This window comes from Rattus norvegicus, chromosome 12, assembly GCF_036323735.1.
Source record: "Rattus norvegicus strain BN/NHsdMcwi chromosome 12, GRCr8, whole genome shotgun sequence".
Taxonomy (NCBI): domain Eukaryota; kingdom Metazoa; phylum Chordata; class Mammalia; order Rodentia; family Muridae; genus Rattus; species Rattus norvegicus.
In genome coordinates, this window is record NC_086030.1 from 26,730,990 (window position 1) to 26,755,087 (window position 24,098).

At 49.4% G+C, this 24,098-nt stretch overlaps 2 protein-coding genes across 2 annotated transcripts; both read left to right on the forward strand.

Annotated features, from left to right (window-relative positions):
• The first annotated feature begins 6,433 nt into the window (after positions 1 to 6,433).
• Ccl24 (C-C motif chemokine ligand 24) lies at positions 6,434 to 10,431 on the forward strand. Its single transcript, NM_001013045.1, has 3 exons — positions 6,434 to 6,556; positions 6,764 to 6,881; positions 9,212 to 10,431. Exons 1-3 carry the CDS (start codon positions 6,484 to 6,486, stop codon positions 9,378 to 9,380), a joined length of 360 nt encoding a protein of 119 aa, NP_001013063.1. The 5' UTR covers positions 6,434 to 6,483; the 3' UTR covers positions 9,381 to 10,431.
• A 4,551-nt stretch (positions 10,432 to 14,982) lies between these two features.
• Positions 14,983 to 19,935, forward strand: Ccl26 (C-C motif chemokine ligand 26). Its single transcript, NM_001109488.2, has 4 exons — positions 14,983 to 15,127; positions 16,562 to 16,709; positions 16,795 to 16,909; positions 19,678 to 19,935. The coding sequence occupies exons 2-4, from the start codon at positions 16,637 to 16,639 to the stop codon at positions 19,772 to 19,774; spliced, it is 285 nt and encodes a 94-aa protein (NP_001102958.1). The 5' UTR covers positions 14,983 to 15,127; positions 16,562 to 16,636; the 3' UTR covers positions 19,775 to 19,935.
• Positions 19,936 to 24,098: the final 4,163 nt, after the last annotated feature.

Below are 24,098 nucleotides of genomic sequence, written 5' to 3' on the forward strand. Positions count from 1 at the left end.
AATCTTTGTCATGGAACCTCCCATCCCCTCAGGGGTGGTAATGGATCATTAAAAGTGGGTTCTGAGGGCTCTGCTTTAGCTCTTTGCTCCTAGAAGTGCCATGTCCCTGTCAATGTGGACTGCGCCTCTCCCGCCCCCATGCTTCCTTGCCATGAAAGCTATGACCCAAAAGAAACTCTTCTTCTCTTACATTGCTTCTGTCCAATGCTGAGAAAAATTAATACAGTTCTCTTCCTGGGACATGTCTTGAGATATGATGAATTGATTTCCTTTTCTTCTCATTTCTTCCTGTTTCTTCAGTATAGGTTCATGTACATGCTAGGCAGGGCCTCTACCACTGAGCCACGCCCCCAGCCCCTCACTGGGGGATTCTAGGCAGGGGCTCTACCACTGAGCCACGCCCCCAGCCCTCACTGAGGGATTCTAGGCAGGGGCTCTACCACTGAGCCACACCCCCAGCCCCTCACTGGGGGATTCTAGGCACCGGCTTTACCTACAAGTTATACCCCAGCCCCTTATTTAAAGACTCTAGGCAAGTGCTCTGTGATTGAAGTACTCCAATCCTCTTTTCTCATTTTATTTCAAGACAGAGTCACATTCAGTTGCCCAGGCTGGCCTTGAACTCATCATGTTGCCCTGTGTTGGCCTGGAACTTGTGGTTCTCGTGCCTCAGCCTCAGCTGGGTCTATGCTACCAGACCTGGTTCAACTCACATCTGACCTTAGAGAAATCTAGCATTATCTGTGTAAGCTGTCACCTTAAGCAGAGTGTGGCAGCACACAACTGTAACCCTAGAGTTGTCCTCTGACCTCCACACATTTTCTATGGTTCGTGAACACACACATAACAGTAGTAAACAAATTTTTAAAACTTCCAACAATACAGCTGACATTTCAAGAACTATACTAGGGAAAAAAAAAGAACAAAACAAAACAAAATAAAACAACATAAAGCAGAATAAATAAAATAAATTTAAGAATTAAGTATAGGTTTCAGTGTTAGCTGACAGAACAAGGTCTATTTTGGGTACAAGGTGATGGTGTCCATTCTTTTGTGGAGAATGGTGTTTCCCACTGAGTCATACTCAGGCCCACAGAGGTGGGGAGTCTGAGCTGGACCTGAGGCTGGGCCCGGGACCCTACAGGTCTGAGATGCTTCCTCCCATACCGTCATCTGTCATCTGCCTCCTGCCCATCCCCCTTCTAGAAGCTTCTCCGGGGCCTGGTACCTTCCTGATGCCTGCTGGCATCTATCTTCTCTTTTTTAGAACCTCCACTACTAACTGCTCTATAGCAGGGGTGAGCCTGAGCTCAAGGTCTGCCTGCCTCAGTGTCCGGGACCATGTCACACCAGGCTTCCAGCCCTCCCCTTCCCTCCTCTCCACTTCCTTCCCCTTCTCTCTTATCTTTTCCTCACTTCCTCTCTTTTCCTCTCTCCCTTCCATCCACCCACCTCCTTGGGAGGTTTAATTAAATAGCCCAGGCTGAACTGTAGCCCTCCATGTAGCCCAGGCTAGCCCTGAACTTGCCCAGGCTAGCCCTGAACTTTCTATCTTACCGTGTCAGCTTCCCAAGGCTCAATTATAAGCATGTGTCACCTGGCCCCACTCCTCCCTCTCCCTTTAAACCCTTCTCCTCTGCCTGCCACATCCCAACCCTTCAAGAGAAAGGACACAGGTTCCCATCTGGGGAACCAGGATGACTGGCCTGGCGATAATGTCTTTGTTCATCTCCCTGCATAAGATTCCCATTTCCCCTTGTAACGACGGATGCAGGAGCCATCATCAATGCATGTGCAAGCAAGCATGAGAACCCGAGTTCAAATCCCAAGCACCCACATGTATGCTGTGTGTGGGTGGTGACCCATCTACAATCCCAGCACTTGGGAAGTGAACACGGGGGTCCCTGAGGCAAGCTGGCCAGTAAGAATAACTGTTGAACCAGTTAGTTCTGGGTGCAGTGAGGAATCCTGCCACATAATAGAACATGGAGAGTGATTGAGGAAGGAACTGTCGGTGTCTGGCCTCCATAGATATACATGCATGCATGTACATGTGTGTGTGCATGTGTGAGTGTGTGCGCTTATATGTGTGGATACCAAAGCATGTGCACATGCACATGAGAACACACAGGTACAAACATAACACATTCGCACACCACACATACACGTACAGGCAAAAACAAGACAACAACCAGGGTTGGGGACCCCCAACCTACACCTCTTGATCGACTATAAATAGGGTGGGGTGGGTGGCATTTTAAGGCCTTGGAAAACCCCCTCAAGGTGTTAGTAATCGGGGATGCACCATCCACAGCAAGGCCTCCCACTGATGACCTTTTGCCAGCCTACTCAGGTTACAACATTAGGCCCTGAGCATCCCTGCCCTGCCTTGTGCTTCTCTCCCCAGACATCGCTGATTTTCCACTTCCTCTTTCTGCCGTGTGTTACTACATCAGGACCCAGAGTGACAATGGGCTTCCCCTCTAAATTGCTAAGCAGCAAAGTCTGGGGTGGACACTAGAAAATGAAATTATTTGGAGCTGTGGCTGTGGCTTTGGCTGTGGCTGTGGCTGTGACTGTGGCTAGGGCTGGAGCTGAGGCTGGTGCTGGGGCTGGAGCTGAGGCTGGTGCTGGGGCTGGAGCTGAGGCTGGTGCTGGGGCTGGAGCTGAGGCTGGGGCTGGGGCTGGGGCTGGGGCTGGGGCTGGGGCTGGGGCTGGGGCTGGGGCTGGGGCTGGGGCAGGGGCTGGGAGATAGCTTAGAAAGTAAGCACTTGCTATTCTAGCATGAAGACCAGAGTTCCACCCCTGGAACCTAGACAAAGGCAGAAAGTGAGAACCAGTCCCACAGAATCCTCCTCTGACCTCCTCACCTGCATCACAGCACACAGGTTCCCCCCTCCCCCATCACCTGCAGAATCGATCAATCTATTTTTTAAGCTGGGCTTTATAACCCCAGCGCTGGAACAGAGAGTAATCCCTGAAGTTCTTTGGCCAAGCAGTCTAGCCAAACCAGTGACCTCCAGGGTCTGTGAGAAACCCTGTCTCAAAAACCAAGGTGCCGGGCTGGAGAGATGGCTCAGTGGTTAAGAGCACCAACTGCTCTTCCAGAGGTCCTGAGTTCAATTCCCAACAACCACATGGTGGCTCACAACCATCTGTAATGGAATCCGATGCCCTCTTCTGGTGTGTCTGACAGCTACAGTGTACTCATATACAAAATAAATAAATAAATCTTAAAAAAAAAAAAAAAACAAACCCAAGGTGCCCTGAGATGGCTCAGCTGTGAAGAGTGCCTACTGCTCTCACCAGGGTCTCTAGTTCAGTTCCAAGTCTCCAAGCTCGGCAGTGCACAACTGTCTCTAACTCCATCTTCAAGCAATCTGACGCCCTCTTCTGGTCTCTGATGGTACCTGGACCTGCACACATTTAAAATAAAAATAAAATCTAAATAAATAAATGTGGAGAGAAATAAGAGAAAAAGATTCCCGACATCAGCCTTTCCAGCTTCCACACCCATAAGCACTCACTTGAATGCGTTTACATGTTCATATACACACAGGGTACCTGTAACACACACATCACATGGTATACATTGACAGAAAGGTAATGATCAGGGAGGGGGAGATGGCTCAGTGGTTAAGAACACTGACAGCTGTTCTAGAGGTCCTGAGTTCAAATCCCAGCAACCACTTGGTGGCTCACAACCATCTGATGTCTGAAGACAGCTACAGTGTACTCATAGAAATAAATAAATCTTTTTTTAAAAAAAGTAATGATTAGAATAGATTGTAGACACTCTAGTTACTGTCCTGCCCACTGGTCTCATGTAGTATATTCAACAAACTATTTTCCCTATCCCAAAAAGAAAATGAAAGTTGAAAGACAAACACACAGCCGTAACTAAATCACTAAGCAAACCTAAAACTTTTTTTTTTTTTTGGTTCTTTTTTTCCGGAGCTGGGGACCGAACCCAGGGCCTTGCGCTTCCTAGGCAAGCGCTCTACCACTGAGCTAAATCCCCAACCCCAACCTAAAACATTTTAAAGCCAAAACTGGAAAATGTCTCCGCAGGCAACAGGGCTTAGGGCTCTTCCGGAGGACCCAAGTCCAGTTCCCAGCACTCATATCAAGTGGACCTGCCTGGGACTCCACTTCCAGTTATAATTCTAGTTCCATGGGGTCTGACGCCCTCTTGTGGCCTTCTCCGGTACTTAGATACAGTGTGTGTGTGTGTGTGTGTGTGTGTGTGTGTGTGTGTGTGTGTGTGTGTTCTTTCCCTCTCACACAAATACTCTTTTTCTTTTCTCTCTCTCACACACATTCTCACTCACACTCTTTCTCTTTGTCTCTCATACACTCTCTTCTCTCACATACTTTCTCTTTTTTCTCTCATACTCTTTCTCTTTTACACACATGCACACTCATGAACACGTGCAAATGCACACACACACACACACACACATACACGGCCCCGAGCGTATGATGGGTATCTCTGTGACTTCTCTTCCTCATCGTGCCAGGTTTCTCCCTGCTGGCTGAGGCAGAGACGGGGCGAGGCAGGTTGGTGTGAAGACAAGGAAACACTGACTCTTTCGCCCTCTCATGAAAGGCAGTGACAGCGTGTGTCATCCCTGGGGGTGTGGCTCAGTTGGGAGAGTACTTGCCTAGCATGCATGAGGTCATGGGTTTGGTCCCCAGAGTGGAATAAAGCAAGGTGTGGTGGTGAACCCTGTAGTTCACGTCCTGAGGAGGGGAGGCAGGAGAATCAGGAGCTCAGGTCATCTTGGGCTGCATGAGACTCGTCTTAAAACAAAGCAAACGCAACACAACAATGACAACAACAACAACCATACCAGGGAGGACCAAGGGCAGAGAGGGGAGGACGAGCACTGAGCACCTGGATTCCTTGATATCCGTCTTGCTTTCTGGACTCGGTCTTCTGAGCTTCCGGTGCTCCTGCCCTAGCTCTGGTCATTCCAGTCACCAATCTCTGAGATCTCTGGCCCCGAGGAAATTGTCTCTGAGCTGATCAACTTCCTATTTATTCTAAAAGGGCTGGGCACAGGACTGGGGACTCGATGGGCTCAGAAATAAAACATGTATCTCTATACACCTGCCCACCATGACACGTGCTTAATAAAATTTGATGGGTGGATGAATAGTGGATGGATCTATAATGGGTAGGAGAATGGATGGATGGAGCGGAAGGTGGACAGATGGACAAGTACATGGATGAATGACACATGGACCAGTCATGGAGGTACTGGTAGTTGTCTAGAGGGTTGCTGTTTGGTTACCCACATGGAGAAAGAATTGAACTTCTGGGAACTACAGAAACCCACAGAGAAAGAGAGAAAGTAAGATCACTTTATCCTTTCAAGGTGTGAAGGGCCCTAAGGTTCAAAGTCCTTAAATGGATGCAGTCTTGGGTAATTGTTTCCCAGAGTCCTCCTCTCCCCTCCCTTCTACTGGTCCTGCTTAGATACCTACCCCTGTGTCCTCTCACCATCTCTCATCCCTATGTCTTCTGGGAACAAGCCGCCTTCTCAGACCCCTTTAGATGGGTAGATGGATAGGCAGGTAGAGTGAGGGATGGATGGATGGATGGATGGATGGATGGATGGATGGATGGACAGATGGACAGATAGATCAATGGATGAGTGGGTAAAAAGATGGATAGTGGGGTTGGGGATTTAGCTCAGTGGTAGAGCGCTTGCCTAGCAAGCGCAAGGCCCTGGGTTCGGTCCCCAGCTCCGAAAAAAAAAAAAAAAAGAAAAAAAAAAGATGGATAGACATGTAGATGTATGTATGTATGTATGTAGGTATGTATATAATTATGTATGTATGGACAGGCAGACCAATGAGTAGATGGATAGATAGAGCAATATATGGAAGGATGCATGAATGGATAGACAGGTAGATGGACAGATAGATGGGTGAACAGATAGATGTATGTGTAGATGTATGTATACATGTAGGCAGATGGATGGATGGACAGATGGACAGGTAGATCAATGGATGAATGGGTAGACAGAAGGCAGGCAGATAGAGAGGACCCCTCTCATTATGCATCTACAAAACCCAAGGCTCAGGGAATCAGGTAACTGACCCAGGATCCCACACAAGGAGCCGCAGAGCCAAGTCATCTCAAACATTTTCCCTTGGCCCTGGTCCAGGCAGGATGACAGCCCTCCCCCAGCTTTCTCCCCCCCCCCCCAGAGCCCCAGATAATCGCTGACTTAGCTGGATAAGAAATGGGTAACAACTTCCTCATTTTTTTTGGATCGCGGAATGCTCAACGATTTTCGAGGAAGTCCGTGGGGGAGAGGGCGGGAGGGACACCAGAGCTTCTAACCCCTGAGCTGTCATATAAAGGCCAGTGGGAGGGAGATTGGGGTGTCCTGAAGGGAACATCCTCATACCTCCAGGCTCTCTTTCTTGCACCCCAGCTTTGAACCCTGAGCTGTACCTGACCTCCAGGACATGGCAGGCTCCACCACCATCATTGCTAGCCTTCTACTCCTGGTAGCCTGCACGTGCTGCATCTGCCCCACAGGTGAGACTTCTGGGCCAGCTCGAGGGCTGCTGGTAGCAAAAGCTTCTAAGTCCATGGCTGGTTTGGCCCAAGGGAGGGTGAGGGAACCAAGAAACCTGGGGCTGGGGGAGGCACTAAGTGACCTGGGTCTGACAGGCTCTGTGTCTGCAGCTAAGAGCAAGCCTATGGTAGAAAGGATGCTGACGCGGCCTTTCCCTTTCCTTTTAGGCTCTGTGACCATCCCCTCATCTTGCTGCGTGACCTTTATTTCCAAGAAGATTCCAGTAAACCGAGTGATTAGCTACCAGTTGGCCAATGGCAGCATCTGTCCCAAGGCAGGGGTCATGTGAGTATCTAATGTAAAGCTCCAGGGTCCCCGAGGACGTCCAGTTCTAGGTATCTCTGAAGAAGGCACTAGACGTCTATGGACTTCAGCTTCCTCACCCAGGAAACTAGCAAAGCAGGGCAGGGAGGGAGGTCAGTTCATCTCGTGCTTGCTTAGGATACATGAAACCCCGGGTGGTTCCATCTCCAACATCACATAACAACTAGGACAGGATGGTATAGGCCAGTAATCCCAACACTCAGGAGGCTAAGAACATCCAGGAAGTACCAAATGTATGTGCACGGAGGGAAATACATGATATGCATTAGCCTAACTAGTCTTCTCAACAATTTCGTAAGAGAATACAGAAAGCTTGCTTGAAATCCCCCAGTGAGGCCTGCAGACCGTGGCTCACTGGTGCAGCACCTGCCTAGAATCCCCCAGTGAGGGGCTGGGGGCGTGGCTCACTGGTGCAGCACCTGCCTAGAATCCCCCAGTGAGGGGCTGGGGGCGTGGCTCACTGGTGCAGCACCTGCCTAGAATCCCCCAGTGAGGGGCTGGGGGCGTGGCTCACTGGTGCAGCACCTGCCTAGAATCCCCCAGTGAGGGGCTGGGGGCGTGGCTCACTGGTGCAGCACCTGCCTAGAATCCCCCAGTGAGGGGCTGGGGGCGTGGCTCACTGGTGCAGCACCTGCCTAGAATCCCCCAGTGAGGGGCTGGGGGCGTGGCTCACTGGTGCAGCACCTGCCTAGAATCCCCCAGTGAGGGGCTGGGGGCGTGGCTCAGTGGTAGAGCCCCTGCCTAGAATCCCCCAGTGAGGGGCTGGGGGCGTGGCTCAGTGGTAGAGCCCCTGCCTAGAATCCCCCAGTGAGGGGCTGGGGGCGTGGCTCAGTGGTAGAGCCTCTGCCTAGACTCCCCCAGTGAGGAGCTGGGGGCGTGGCTCAGTGGTAGAGCCCCTGCCTAGAATCCCCCAGTGAGGGGCTGGGGGCGTGGCTCAGTGGTAGAGCCCCTGCCTAGAATCCCCCAGTGAGGGGCTGGGGGCGTGGCTCAGTGGTAGAGCACCTGCCTAGAATCCCCCAGTGAGGGGCTGGGGGCGTGGCTCAGTGGTAGAGCCCCTGCCTAGAATCCCCCAGTGAGGGGCTGGGGGCGTGGCTCAGTGGTAGAGCCTCTGCCTAGACTCCCCCAGTGAGGAGCTGGGGGCGTGGCTCAGTGGTAGAGCCCCTGCCTAGAATCCCCCAGTGGGGCTGGGGGCATGGCTCAGTGGTAGAGCCCCTGCCTAGAATCCCCCAGTGAGGGGCTGGGGCGTGGCTCAGCAATAGTGTACTTTCCTAAAATGTGCAAAACCTTGGGTTTCATCCCCAGCATGGCAAAAACAATCTCACAGAGAACACAGGATTTTTTCCATTTTACTGAAGGCAGTTAAGCCTCAGTAAGACCACTGGCTCAAGGTCACATGACCAGCCAGGCCTCTAGATTCCACGTTGCTTTACAGCCACCTTTTCTCCTGGGGTAACAAGCATGACCTTGTATCTTAATCTAAGCTTCACATTGGGAATGACATATTAATATCCCCCAGCTGACATCAGAGTGTCCCTGAGAGCTGGCACCGAAGTGGGCATCCCAGGCTCCCTCTCAGGTATAGCATGCCTAGGAGCCATGTTTCCATACCTAGTGTGATCTGGTGACATTTACCTTTAAAAAAATGGGTATGTGTGTAGATGGGCTGGGCATAAGAGTGTCCGTGTCCATGTGCGTGCATGCCTGTGGAGGCCAGAGGCCAGTCTTGGGTGTCACCAAGTATGCTACGCACCTCCTTCAAAATAAGTCTTAAAAAAATACATTTTAGGTTTTGTGTGTGTACATGTATGTGTGCATGCCCACATGCATGCATGCCCCAGGACATGTGTGGGGGTTCTCCTATTCCATCCCGTGGGTCCCTGAAATAGAACTCAGGTTCTCAGGCTTGACCACCAGGCTTGAGTCCTGAAGACCAAACTTGGGTCTTCACAATTGGACGGTAGACATTTTACCAACTAAGCTGTCTTCTCGGATCTGTTTTCCTGCTACAGAGCGAGACCATTTCTCTTCCATCACAGCCAGCATTATACTTCAAAGGCAGGGCTTCCTTGTCTCTCAGGGAGGCCACAGAATGAGTGTGGCATCCCTACCCTCCACCGTCAGGTGCCCCAGTGGTAAACGCAGAATGAGCAGAGAGAAGTCTCATGTCCGGGGCTTCCTAGCGCCAAGGGCAAGCAGCTGAGACTCGCTTATGCTCACTTCCTCATGAAGGGAAGGCTAGCCTCCACACCTTGCCGGACTTCAAACTAACCCCCTGCCCTTCCTTCCTGTAGCTTCATCACTAAAAAGGGCCATAAGATCTGTACGGATCCCAAGTTGCCATGGGTTCAGAAGCACATAAAGAACCTGGATGCCAAGAGAAACCAGCCTTCTGAAGGTGCCAAGGCCCTGGGTCCCAAGTTTGTCATCCAGAAACTCCGAGGCAATAGCACCAAGGTTTAGTCACCTCTCCTCTGTCCCTGAACTTGGACATAGGTATTGACGCTTTACCAGGCTGCCTTGGCCTTGCCACACCAGCTGGGATGAGTCCTGAGTTCGTTTCCCCTTTCTCAGCATTTCTTTTAGAAAGTGTTTATTCTGTGGGAACCGGAGGGAACTCCAAGCGTGCCAGTGTTCTGGTGTTTCCTGTGCTGAGTGAGAAGGTTTCAAAAGAATGACATCTGTCCTCCTGTGTGCTCTTGTGTGTCTCAAAGGCTTCATCAGAGCCTAGGTGCATAAGACCCGAGTACCTGCAGCTGTGCCTGGCATGCAGCTGGCTTCGATGGGATTCTTGTCTTGGGGTGGGGCCTGAGGGCTGTTTGTCTGTCCACCTCTGGGTGAAGATCTGTCGGTAGTAACTTCCGAGAGTGTTGGTGGGTATTCTAGGCTGGTCCCTCCTCCAGTCCTTGGAGCAAATAAAAACTCGGCTGAAATGGAGGATTTCAACGGCAGCATTTTCAAACCCTTCAGCCTTCGTAAAGCCGGGATGCAGCTCAGTTGGTGAGGTGATTGCCTAACGCACACAGGACATTGGCTTTCAGTCACAGCACTGCAAAAACTAGGCATGATGGTGCAATCCTAGCACTCAGGAGGGACAGGCAGGAAGAGCAGGGTTCAGAAGGCAGAGGCAGGAGGATCTCTGTGAATTCAATGCCACCCTGGACTACATAGAGAGACCTCCTCTCAAACGTCCGTCTCTAAGAAGCAGTTCAAGGCTACATAGCCACATAGAAAATTTGAGGTGGGGGTTGGGGATTTAGCTCAGTGGTAGAGCGCTTGCCTAGGAAGCACAAGGCCCTGGGTTCAGTCCCCAGCTCCGGAAAAAAAGAACCAAAAAAAAAAAAAAAAAGAAGAAGAAGAAAATTTGAGGTCAGCCTGACCTAGTGTCACTCTCTTCCTTGCTGCTTCCCCAGAGCCATGTCTGCCCGTGTGCTGTCGTGCTCCTGCCTTGACGACAATGGACTGAACCTCTGAACTGTAATCCAGCCCCAATTAAATGTTTTCCTTTATAAGAGTTGATGTGGTCATGCTGTCTCTTTATAGCAACAGAGACCCTAACTAAGACAGGTTCTGAGACTAAATTTCACAGAAAAATTCCAGCATACACATGAAAAACCAGGTATGCGTGGGACTGTTTGTAGCCCATGCTGGGGTTGTGGGGCATCTCGCCTGCGTGGGAGATGACTAAGGAGCCAGCTGTGCTAGAAGAAAGGAGACCTTTGGTACACTGAGAGAAGCTCTCTCACGGGAATAGGGTAATAAGAGAGGAGCTCGGCATGTCCTCTGACTTCTGCATAAGTCCCTAAGTGTGCACTCATGTAACACACAAGCATGCACACGCACACACGAAGGTGGAGAACAATTGAGCAACTGAGAACCACACCAGATGTTGTCTAGCTTCCGCATGCTCGCACGTGAGTGTGAGTGTGTGTGTGTGTGTGTGTGTGTGTGTGTGTGTTATAAAAAATAAAGATAAAAAGAAGACTTGATAGAGCTGAAGGCAGGGTTCAATCTTCTTCTTTTTTTTTTTTCTTTTTTTCCGGAGCTGGGGACCGAACCCAGGGCCTTGCGCTTCCTAGGCAAGCGCTCTGCCACTGAGCTAAATCCCCAACCCCAGGGTTCAATCTTCTAGGAATGGACTGAGGCCTATCCCTCCGAGTCAGCTCTCATTCCGACGCAGGCCATTGATCTCTGTCAGGGAAGACTGACTTTTCCCTAGTTTATAAGAAACACAAAAGTCCTGAGAAAATGAACAGGAATGCGGTTCTAAAAAAGAGAAGTACAAATGGTCAGAAAACACATGAACAAAAAAAAAAAAAAAAAAAAAAAAGTCCGCTATCCTTACTTAACCACCAGGGAACTGAAAATCAAAACACTGAGATTCCACCTCACCCCCTCTCCAGAACAATTCTCACTAGGAAAACAACGCGGGCAGGAGAGATGGCTCAGTGGTTAGGAGAACAGGCCGCTCTTCCAAAGGTCCTGAGTTCAATTCCCGGTACCACGCGGCAGCTCGCAACCGTCTGTAACTTCACCTCCAAGGGACCCGACATCCTCATGGAGACACGCACATGTGCAGGCAAAACAACTTACAGAAAAAAAAAAAAAAATTAAAAGGAAGCAGGCTGAACAAGGCACAGTGAGCAAGCCAGTAAGTGGCACCCTCCGTGGCCTCTGCATCAGCTCCTGCCTCCAGTGTAAGGGTCCGTGATTCGCCGAAGAATGATACCCCTAGGCTCAAATAGTATTATTCTGCAGAAGTCCAGCTGGGGTCTCCCATTCCCAGCATAGAGAGACAACCAAATGTGCTTGCGGGCCTAATTTCAAGCACATTACGGCATTCCGTCTTACCCCATCTCGAGGGGCATTCCATTACCAGCGTGGGGGCTGGAAACTGTAGCAGAGGAAGTGGTTGAGGAAGTCTAGAAGCTGCTGTTGCCCCATGGCCCTTGTCTTAGGTCCGGTGAGCCAGCTTCTGAGGACTGGATTTGCCTGGTCTTGCCCAGTTCTTGGAAACAGAGATTTAGACCCAGTCTCCGTAACTGCCCGTTTGAAGCCTGTCATGGAAGAGGGCCTGGCCTTCTCACAGGTTCCTGCCCTTTTTTGAGTTCCTGTCTCGACTCTTCAGTGGTGAACAGTGATATGGAAGTGTAAGACATTTGAACCCTTTCCCCCGCCCCCACTTGCTTTCGGTTATGGAGAGGCGAACACTTTACCAGGTGAGCCGCATCCCCAGCCCTAACTCCTAAGTAATTTCAAGTCCACTAGAACACACCTCTCTACTCAGGATGCCGTGGGAATTGTCCGGCTGCCATATTTCCAGAGAATCTTGTCTCAATAGGAATGATCTAATGCGAGCAGGTGCGTGTCTCCTAGGCAACTGACAGCTTGTTTTCACACTGTGATGCTGTCGTCTCTGGACTCACGTTTTCCCCTTTGGGCTTTTGATAGTTAGGTTTCGTGGCCTTCGACTGTGTCTCTCCTTGTCTACTCAACTACGACTTATCCATTGCTTTGGTATCCTCCCTTAACTACGGAGCCATTTTGGTTGGAGCTTGAGGAAAACTGCTTTGAGGTTTGTTCTCCCAGTAGAAGGGGATAAGATTCTGAGATCCTTCAGAATGAGACAGAGGACAGAGGACACTTTCAGCCTTAGCCCTGACCTTGGGTGGATCAGCTCCCTTCTCTTTTGATCTCCATTTTCTTAGCCCCAGAGGATACCATGGAACAAGTTCAGGAGCAAAGAGGACTCAGGTTCAAGCCCATGCACGCACATGGCTGACACAACTGTAACTTCATTCTGGGGGATCTGGTGACCCCTTTGTGGCTTCTAAGGGCACCGTATGCATCCGGTGAACAGATATGCATGCAGGCAAAACACCCATACACAGAAGATAATAAAACAATGTCAAAAATAGCAATCTCCCTCATGGAAGGGAAGAGTTATAAGGACCTTGAAACAAAACCTGTCTTTAACATTTTAGAATTATTTTTCTTTTGTGTATATGTCTGTAGGCACATGCATGTGTACGTCAGAACCCACAGAGGCCAGAAGAGGACTTCAGACCTCCAGAACCGGGAGGTATAGGCCATTGTAAGCTACTCCATGTGGTTGCTGGGAGCCAAAAGGGTCCTTCCATAAGAGCACCAAGCACTCTTAACTGCTGAGCCATCTCTCCAGCCCCCAAAGTCTGTCTTTAGCTAGACTCAGCGACATGTGTCTATAATCCTAACATGTATGAGGCCAAAGTCTAATCTGGGTTACATAGTGAAACCATATTGAAAAAAAGTTAAGTGTATGAACTGAGCAGCCCTTACCTCTGATCTATGCTTAAAACTACGATTCCACCCCACCCTACCCCCTGCCCTGCCCATGTATTTGAATGTAGGGTACCTGGTTGCTGGTGCTTGGGACAATTTGTGAAGTTTGTGAGGCCTTTGGGAGGTAGGGCTTAACTGGAGAGAGACGGTCAATACAGGGTGGACCTCCAGCTCATAGTGGGAGACCACTTCCCCCGTTTTTGCTTTTTGATATACACAAGACATGGTTATGTTGGCCTTTCTGCTCAGATGGGAAGGTGTTCTGGGACTCGGAAGCCCGGGAACCACACAGCTCTGAGGTGGGACAGTGTCCTAAAGGAAGGGCATCCTGAGACACAGAGACCCAGGAACCACACCGCTCTAAGAGGAAGCCTCTTCTGCAGAGGCATTGCAGCTCCCAGAGGAGGGTATCCTCAGCTGAGCTAAGAAGCTGAGGAACCTCGGTTCCCCCTTCTCTTCGCTTCCTCCCTTCTTTTCTTTATTGCTTCTTGTCTTCTTCTGATAGTCACACCAGGCAACAAATTTCATGAAAGAGATTTGTTAGAGTGTCCACGGAGAGAAGGAATAAAGCCAGGAGTGGCTGCCCGTGCGCCCGGAGGGGGCAGCCAGCAGCTGGGAACCGGACAGAGTGCAGTGGGGTTCTTGTGGGCGGAGCTTTCTAGATGGAGACTTCCAGCGTGAAGATTGATGGGATCTCAGGTCCTGAGCTTGGGAGAACTCAGGGATTGGTGGGCTCTCCTGTTGGTAAGTTTCTGTGGGAAATTCAGGGATTGGTGCCTTTTGGTCAGATTTTTCACCTAATTAGCATAATCTGGGGAAGCTCCTGTTGAGGGGCATTAGTTGAATTTTGTGACAGTTACAGAGGCTGGACGGTCAGGGAGGTCTGGGGGAGGGACCTTGCTCTGCTGGATCTGGGGTGTGTGTGTGTGTGTGTGTGTGTGTGTGTGTGTCCACATTCCAACCTTGAGGGCTTACAAAATTTACAAAGTATACAAAGTTCGCAAAGGGAGTTCAAGGCAGGGGAGACTTCCTTGCCCCTTAGGAGGCCTGAATAACTAACAGGTTATGACCAGAGGACTCAAATCCAGTTTCTAGATCTACCTCAGGAGGCTTACAACTTCCTGTAATTCTCTCTCCAGGGGATCTGACTCCCACTTCTGGCCTCCACAAACAACCATGCACATGTGCACGTACACACACACGTAATTAAAAATAAAAGTGGGGTTGGGGATTTAGCTTAGTGGTAGAGCGCTTGCCTAGCAAGCACAAGGCCCTGGGTTCGGTCTTCAGCTCCAGAGGAAAAAATAAAAGTAAAAATAAGGGGTTGGGGATTTAGCTCAGTGGTAGAGGGCTTGCCTAGCAAGCGCAAGGCCCTGGGTTCGGTCCCCAGCTCTGAAAAAAAGAACCAAAAAATAAATAAATAAATAAATAAATGAAAAGGCCAGGTGTGGTAGGGCACGCCTTTAATCCCAGCACTCAGGAGGCAGAGACAGGTGGATCTCTGTGAGTTTGAGACCAGCAAGGTCTACATAGTAAGTTCTAGGCTAGCAAAGGCTACATAGTGAAACCGTATCTAAAAACTAAAGTGACCCTTTAAAGTTCTTGTTTCCAAATGTAGGTACACTGAGGGGTTCGTGCTTCATTACGTGAATTTGAGGGGAAGAAAACAGCACACTTCAGTCTGTAACAGGAGAGCCCTAGGGAAGAGAACCCGGACAAATGAGTTAGTCTATTCCAGTCCTGTGACCATAACAACAGAAGAATTTCAGACAGGTATCCATGGTAGCAGAAGTTCAATGGCTAGCCAGACTTTGAGGAGCACCTCAGATGGAGGAGGGTTCTTGAGCGTCCACACAAAAGTAGTCAGATCACAACCAGCAACGTGGATGGTACGGAGCAGGGACCTGAACCACCACAGGGGAGGGGGGCAGCTGAGAGCAGAGCAGGGCCCAGAAGGGCTGAAATGAAGGATATACTCAGAACTGGGGCTGGGGCTCGAGGCTCTGGGTTGGATCTCCTGCGCCGAGATAGGAAAATGGCAGAAAGTCTTGGGCAGAGCATTGTGAGCATCCTGAGAAGGTCGGTAGATCGCAGCAGACGCCTGTTTATGGACACAGCTCTTACTTGGAGGGATCCCAATGTTTCATAAAAGAAGTATAATGGTGACTAACTGTAGAGGGAAGACAGTCGTAGACAGAACCATAGGAGAACTGTGGAACCTTGGCACACGTGTAGCCCTAGTTCTTGAGAGGTGGAAGCAGGGAGATCGAATTTTAAAAGTCAATGAGATCCTAGCTCAAAAATTCAAAGGCTGTACTGGAGAGGGCTCAGTGGGCAAAGGCACGTGCCCCCGAGGCAGATGACCCGAGTTCAATTCCCAGGGCTCACACAGCGGGAAGAAAGAACAGACTCTGTGAGTTATCCTCTGGGCCACACACGCACTCCATATGCATGCTCACACAGCTGACACCCCACCCCCGACAACCAACACAATAAGTGAATTATTTTTCAAATCAAATGCAGGGATATGGTTTAGTGGTAGAATGCTTGTCTAGAATTCCTCAGTGATGGACTGGGGTCGGGGTAGAGCACTTGTCTAGCCCAGTAGGGGCTGGTTAGTATAGCTCAATGGTAGAGCACAAATCGAGCCTCAGTGCATAGCCCTCCCTCCCTTCCTTACTCCCTCCCTCCCTCTCTCTCTCTGTCTGTCTCCTTCCTGACTGGATGCAATGACATCAGCCACCTCATACTTTTGCTGCTGTAGATTTCTTATCATGGACTGTGCCCTCAAACCATGAGCCGAGATAGTCCCTCTCTGTAAGTTCCCTGTGTCAGCTCTTCCTTTACGACAACCAGGAAAGTAACACAGACGCCACCTATAAAATATAGGACCTGAGCCAGGTGACGGTGGCACATACCTTTAATCCCAACACTTGGGAAGCTCATCATGTCCTCCTCTGACCTCTGCACATTCATGTCATCATGGATGCACCCACAGACTCACATGCATGCACCCACAGACTCACATGCATGCACCCACAGACTCACATGCATGTGCCCACAGACTCACGTGCATGCACCCACAGACTCACGTGTATGTGCCCACAGACTCACATGCATGCACCCACGACTCAAATGCATGCACCCCAGACTCACATGCATGCGCCCACAGACTCACGTGCATGCGCCCACAGACTCATGTGTATGAGCCCACAGGCTCACGTGCATGTGCCCACACACTCACGTGCATGCACCCACACACGGGCAAATATGCACACAGCTACTTTGTTTTCAACCATAAATTTCTCTGTAATGTTCTTCAGGTATCACACAGACTCAGAGAAGACAAACCAGGAGGAGCTGAGGAGCCATCTATAAAGGGCCCGGGTGAATGGACCATGAAGACCTTCTCTTTAGGTCCCATTGTTCTCCTGGCCGTCTTCCTCAGTGTCCAGCTTGGTGTTGCCACGTGTATGTAGCTGGTCCTCCTCCCCTCCCCATGAAGCTCCTGTCTCTGACAGGACCATCCCAAGGCCCTTCCTCTGCTTGTTTTTAGGTGAGAGTGAAATGCCCATGCCCTGCTGTTCCTATTTCAGCCACTACGTGATCCCGTGGCACTGGCTGTACAGCTACCAGATCACCGACAGCTCCTGCCCCAATGAGGGCGTCATGTGAGTGTTTCTCGGTCCTGCTACCCCACCCACGTCATTGAGCACGGACTGGGACAATGCCCTCAGTGACGAACTGGTCCTCGAGATAGGAATCTGGGAAGAGGGTGCCTGTTATACTTCTGGTCTCTGGGACAAAATACCTTGATGAAAGCAACATACAGGAGGAAATCCAGATTGTAGTCTGTTCTAGTTTGCTTCCTGTTACTATGGTAAATACTATGACCAAAAGCAACTTGGGGAGGAGAAGGTTTATTTTGGGTCGTACTCCATCACGGAGGGGGAAATCAGATCTCAAGCCAAGAGTGGAAGAAGAGAACATTAAAGAGTGCTGTTTGCAAAGGAGGCTGCTTACTGGGCTTGCTCCTGTGGTTCATGGTCTCTGCTAGCTTTCTTATATAGTTCAGTCCTAGGGATGGTGCCACCTATAGTAGGCTGGGCTCTCCCACATCAATCATCCATAAAGACAAGTCTTCACAAACACAGCCACAGGTCAATCTTATTGAGGTAATTCTTTGAGGTTCTTTTTTTTTTTTTTCTTTTTTTTTTTTTTGGAGCTGGGGACCGAACCCAGGGCCTTGCGCTTGCTAGGCAAGCGCTCTACCGCTGAGCTAAATCCCCAACCCCTGAGGTTCTTTTTAGATGACTCCAGTCTAGGTCTATGTGGACAGCTAAGACAAAGACACAATCTATCATTGCTGGGGGAGGTCAAGGTAGCAAGATCTTGAAGCAGCTAGTCATATTATATTCATAATCAAGAGCACAGAATGATGAACTGATTCATTGCAATACAGCTCAGCCTGATTTCTCTACTCTTAGATAGTTCAGAGTCCCCTGCCTAAAGAATGATGCCGCCCATAGTGGACAAGTCTCTTCCACTTCAATTAATATACTCACAATAGCCCCCACAGACATGCCCATAGGCCAACCGAATCTAGTTAATCTTCTATCAAGACTTCCTTCCTAGATTATTTTAGATGTTTACATTTACAATTAAAAGTAACCACCACACTAGGTTAGAGCCCAGCCTCTGCACAAGTACATGTGCTTTGAGACAGAGTCTGACTTCCACACCATATAGTAGGCCCTACTTTAAGAGCTGGGTATAAAATCAAGACACAGCCAAGTGATGGTGGCACACATCTGTGATCCCAGCACTCGGGAGGCAGATGCAGGCAAATCTCTGAGTTCGAGGCCAGTCTATTAACCTAGTTCCATGACAGCCATTGGTACTGATGATAATGATGATGACGATGATGATGATACCAAGAGCTGAATATTTTGGTATGAACTTGTAGCCTCTGTGGTCAGCAGGCTAAGGTGGAGGATCATGAGTGTGAGGTGTGATATGGCTACATGGTAAGACCTTGTTTATAAAAAGGAGGGGCCTGGTGGAATTGTGAATTTGGTGAGATGGTTCAGTAGATAAAAGGACCTTGTACCAAGCCTAATCACTCGAGTTTGATCTCTTGATTCCACGTGGTGAAGAGAGGAAGCTGATTCCCTGCAAACTTTTCTGTCCCTCCCTCTACAATAAAGAAATAACACATAATTTAAATGTATAAAAAGAGAACTATGTGACATATTACTGTGGGTTCTTTCTGTCCTCTAAAATTTATTGTGCAGAACTGTTGTGTAATTCAGTGGTAAAGCATTTATTAAGCAATATGAAGTCCTGGGTTATGCTCCCAGCATACACACATGTAAAAGATTAAATGGCTTGGGCAACAGTTCTCTAATATATAAATATACTGAAGTCTATTAACCAAGTACTCATTTTACAGTTTATTTTTCTATTCGCATTATTAGGAATTGAACCTAGAGCTTTCTATAGGTTAGACAAATGTACTACCACTGAGCCACGCCCCCAGCCCTCACTGGGGGATTCTAGGCAGGGGCTCTACCACCGAGCCACACCCCCAGCCCCTCACTGGGGGATTCTAGGCAGGGGCTCTACCACTGAGCCACACCCCCAGCCCCTCACTAGGGGATTCTAGGCAGGGGCTCTACCACTGAGCCACGCCCCCAGCCCCTCACTGGGGGATTCTAGGCAGGGGCTCTACCACTGAGCCACACCCCCAGCCCCTCACTAGGGGATTCTAGGCAGGGGCTCTACCACTGAGCCACACCCCCAGCCCCTCACTGGGGATTCTAGGCAGGGGCTCTACCACTGAGCCACGCCCCCAGCCCCTCACTGGGGGATTCTAGGCAGGGGCTCTACCACTGAGCCACGCCCCCAGCCCCTCACTGGGGATTCTAGGCAGGGGCTCTACCACTGAGCCACGCCCCCAGCCCCTCACTGGGGGATTGTAGGCAGGGGCTCTACCACTGAGCCACGCCCCCAGCCCCTCACTGGGGGATTCTAGGCAGGGGCTCTACCACTGAGCCATGTCCCCAGCCCCTCACTGGGGGATTCTAGGCTCTACTGCTGAGCCATAGTATCACCATCCCTAATCATGTCAAATATGTGCTCCACAGAATGGGTGAATTATGTCTCAATAAAGCTATTATATTGAAACAAAAGCCTCGCAATACAGATTGCTGCCTGGCAACTAGACCCTTCTGAGGCATGATTCCTGGGGAATGTGGGTCTGAGGGTGTGTGGATTCTGGGGGAGATGGAAAGGAGAAGCAGGCTTAGCGGGGGATGTGACAGGAAAGGGTTGTGGCATTTGCGTTGGATAGGTGACAACCCAAGTCTACCCACCCTCCTCTTTCATGAGCTTCCTACGCCATGGATGTCAAAATTCACTTTGTATCTCTTTTCTACAGATTCACCACAAAAACTGGTAAGCAATACTGTGTCCAGCCAGGGGACAAGTGGGTGCAGAGATACATTTCCTTGTTGAACGCCAAGAAGCATTGGTGACCCCGCTGAATTTTCGGCCCGAGGACCATTCAATGCAGCTCTCGGCTCCTTTGCGCTCATGGAATCTGGTGCATTGCTTTAAAGACTTCGCAGCCCTGCTGGAAGGAGAGCGTGGTTTTCATTGCAGATTTTTAAATAAAGATTTGATTTCAATAGGTCTAGCTCCGTGGTCAAAGGCGTTGCCGCCGAGAGGACCCCCGGGAGCCACATGGTATAACCCGACTCTTGGCTACTTTATTCGGTTGTTATATCTACCACCCTTCTCCACCACAATCCGTTCCAACTCCCCAATACCAGGTAGATGAGAAAGATTAGAGGGAAAGGTGGACACAGACCTCTTTAGACTACTTCCTGCTAGTTAGGAGTGTTGAGTACCCAAGGCGGGGGCGGGACCAATTTTCATTGTCAGGATATCTCTAACCAGCAATGCAGCCAACCAATTAGCAAACGGCAAAAGCAGCGGGAGGAGCCAGCGGGAGCAGGAGCAGCGGCAGCAGCACAGCCCCTGTCATGTGTGTTCTGGCATTTATACACTCTCAAGAGTCCCCAGTATGGGGTTGGGGATTTAGCTCAGTGGTAGAGCTCTTGCCTAGGAAGCGCAAGGCCCTGGGTTCGGTCCCCAGCTCCGAAAAACAAACAAACAAACAAAAGAACCAAAAAAAAAAAAAAAAAAAAGAGAAGAGTCCCCACCCCAGTATTCCAGACATGAACGATCTTCAGCTGTCAGAACCACGCCCCTGCCAGAGCGCCAGACCAATCACAGTCAGCTGCTGTGGAGAGTCTGAAGCGCCCCGTTTCCCACACCTGGGATTAAAACAAAAACATCTTCACATAACATAACTGGTGTTTTACAGGAACCAAAATTCTCTATACAACATGATGGAACGGGAACCAGCCTGAAAGTTGCCCTCTGACCTCCATGTGTTCCCCGGAAGACAGAGACAGGAAGATCTCTCTGAGTTTGAGGGCAGTCTGGTTTATATAGTGAGTTCTGGGCCTGCCAAGACTACAAAATGATGCCCTATTTCAAAATAATAATAATAATAATAATAATAATAATAATAATATAATATAAAAATTGATGATGATAATGATAATAAATAATAATAATAATAAAACAATATGATGATTTAAAGACTGAAATGGGAAGATACATTTTTGTCCTCCAGATGTGCACACCCAGGTACACATACAACATACACATAGATCTCTCAATCAAATCCAGAGTTTATCAATATGGTTTACTCTGGGATCCCCTACATCTTCTGTGCCTGGAATCCTATGCAGGCCACCCAGCAGAACACCAAGCGTGTGAGCACTGTAATAGCCTCAGTCCCTCGAACCCATGAGCATTAGCCATCTTTCTGTTTGTGTTTTCTTCCGTTTCCTTTGAATCCTAGCTGAATGAATCGTGGCTATTCTCACTAGGCCATAAGAAAGTGCTCACTGGCCAAGGATCGTAGGTCTCGCCTGAGGTACTTGAGCTTCTCTGGAAACAGGTACTGTTCCCACTTTGGAATTGATCCAGAAGAAAGCAGTTGGAGGTAGGGAGGCTAGACAGGCTGGGAAAAGAAATAATAAATGTGTGTGGATGAGCAAGCTATGAGAGCATCAGGAGTTCAAGGTTACATCACCCCCCTAGACCCAGTGTCAAACACCCAAACCCAAACCAAGCCAAAAAAAAAAAAAAAAAAAAAAAAAGCATGGCTGAGAAGATGGCTCTCCTGGTAGATTGCTTGGCCAGCATGCAGGAAGCCCTGTCATATCCCCAAATTGAATACCGTGGACATGGTGACTGGTGTACCTAGGGAGGTAGAGGTAGGAGGATCAAGAGTTCAAGGCCTGGCTGGAGAGATGGCTCAGTGGTTAAGAGCACTGACTGCTCTTCCAGAGGTCCTGAGTTTGAACCCCAGCAACCACATGGTGGCTCACAACCATCTGTAATGGGATCCGATGCCCTCTTCTGATGTGTCTGAAGACAGCGACACTGTACTTATATATAAATATAAATAAATCTTTAAAAAAAAAAGTTCAAGGCCATGGGACCTGGAGAGATGGCTTAGGGATTAAGAGAACTTGCTTTTAGAGAGGCCCTCTCAGCGCCCACATGGTGGCTCACAATCATCTAACTCTAGTTCCAGGGGATCTGATCTCTGCAGGCATCAGGCATGCGAATGGCAAACATACATAGATCATACAAGCAAAACGATCGTATAAATAATTAAACTGATATAGGAAAATGTTCATACAGAGTCTGAGGCTGTCCCAAGCTGCATGATGTCCTAAGTGGACAACTGGATTGCTATAGAAACTTTTAATCCCAATCTCGGATTTCTACCCCTACTTTGACCATTTAATTTATACATAAAGACACATATAACCTTTATATTTACAATAAGTCTTAAACAGCTCAAGAGCTATGCCACTAGCATCTACTTTCCTATCGATGACCCCCAAGTTATTACTATGTTTCATCTGGGCTACTCTTTTTTGTTTTTTGTTTTTTTTAAGATTTATTTGTTTTATTTATATAAGTACACTGTAGCTGTCTCCAGACACTAGAAGAGGGTGCCAGATCCCATTAGAGATGGTGTGAGTCACCATGTAGTTGCTGGGATTTGAACTCAGGTCCTCTGGAAGAGCAGTCAGTGCTCTTAACCCCTGAGCCACCTCTCCAGCCTCCATCATCCAGGATGCTCTTAATTCCAATTGGCCAATCCTCAGGGCCATGTTTCCTTAACTCCTAACCTGTGATAGCTTCTCTCTCCTCCTTCGCCTTCTCCTCGGGGTTCTCCTCCGACCCCAAGCCTGGGATTCTCAAACCCGCCTATGTCTCTTCTGCTCAGCTATTAGTCATCAGCCTCTTTATTTACCAATCAGAAACAATTTGGGGGAAAGGTCACATAGTGTCCCGTGTGGCCTCCAAGTCTTGGGGACCCACACTTAGCATTACAATACACAGCAAGACCAAACCTCGACACCGAATAGATAAGAGGACCCTGAACTGTGGCTCATCAGTTCAAAACACTCATTGCTCTTCCGGGGAACCTGAGTTCAGGTTCCAGCACCCACATCAGGAGGCTCACAGCTCCCCATAACTGCTACTTTTACCAACACCCTCTTCTGGCCTCTGCAGGCCCCTGCACTCACATGCACACAGGCACATAAATGAAAACAAAACTTAAAAAATTTACAGAACATACCCAGAGAGCATTTATACCGACTAGAAGCTTCCTCTCTGTTGGGCTGGCTTCGTAGCACTGGAATGCTCTGCGTGCGTAGCCTGCTGGGAAGGAAACATTATCCCAGCTTACCGAGGTTTGAGCCTCCTGAGAAATAATGCAGGGTAGGATACACCCATGGGTGCAATCGTGGCATAAATGTTGTGGAGGTAACCAATCACTGCTTAGCTTTAAAGCCTACTGCACTGTGCGAAACACATCCCTGGTACTGTTGACCTGGTTGAGCTCACAGGCCCCAGAGGTAAAGCTACTCTCGTTCTGCTAAATGGACAGAATCTCAAACCACCTTCTAAATCTCTCTCTCATACTAGAGACATTTCTTTGTGCAACGGAAGGCGGTTAATGCCAAAACTCACAACTGGTCAAAGCCCAGAGTACAAAGTCCAGGCATCAGAGGAGTAAGTGACCGGCCATAAACGGGGCCTCTATATCACACCCCTCCCCCCTTCCCAAAGGTCGGGGACCATTGTGGAAGAGCCCGAGAAGAGAGATTGTAGAGCCCGAGCCAGGGAGGAGCATGTCCTAGGTCTGGCACTCCTCTCCAGGCACTTCTGGGCTCATAGCACAGCGGCTGTGGTAGCCCGCACAAGATCACTTAAGCATAAAATGGGGAGAGGTACAGAAGCCCCTACCCAGCACTGAGGAGAAAATGGGCGGTTGATGGTTTATTGATTATAGTCAGTGTAAGGTCTCACAGAAACCTGGGTCAAAGTCTCGCTCTTCTGTGTGGCTCCTTCCAAAAGCTTCTCATCCTGCTCCCTATTCTGAACCTTTCCCTCCCAGGGGCTGGGCTTCCTTCTCTCCCCCAACCTTCTCTCCCCCTCCCGGAGCTGGGGACCGAACCTAGGGCCTTGCGCTCGCTAGGCAAGCGCTCTACCACTGAGCTAAATCCCCAACCTCACTTCTCTCCCCCAACCTTCTCTTTCCTATAGAAACTCAGCCACTGCTGCTACATAGTCTCTTGGCCTCTTGGTTCCTGTTTGGTTCCACTCCTGGATCTCTCTCGATCTGCTCCCCGCCCCCCACCCCTCATCTCTCCACCTCTCTCTCTCCTCTCACAACCCTCAACTCGTCCTGATGCC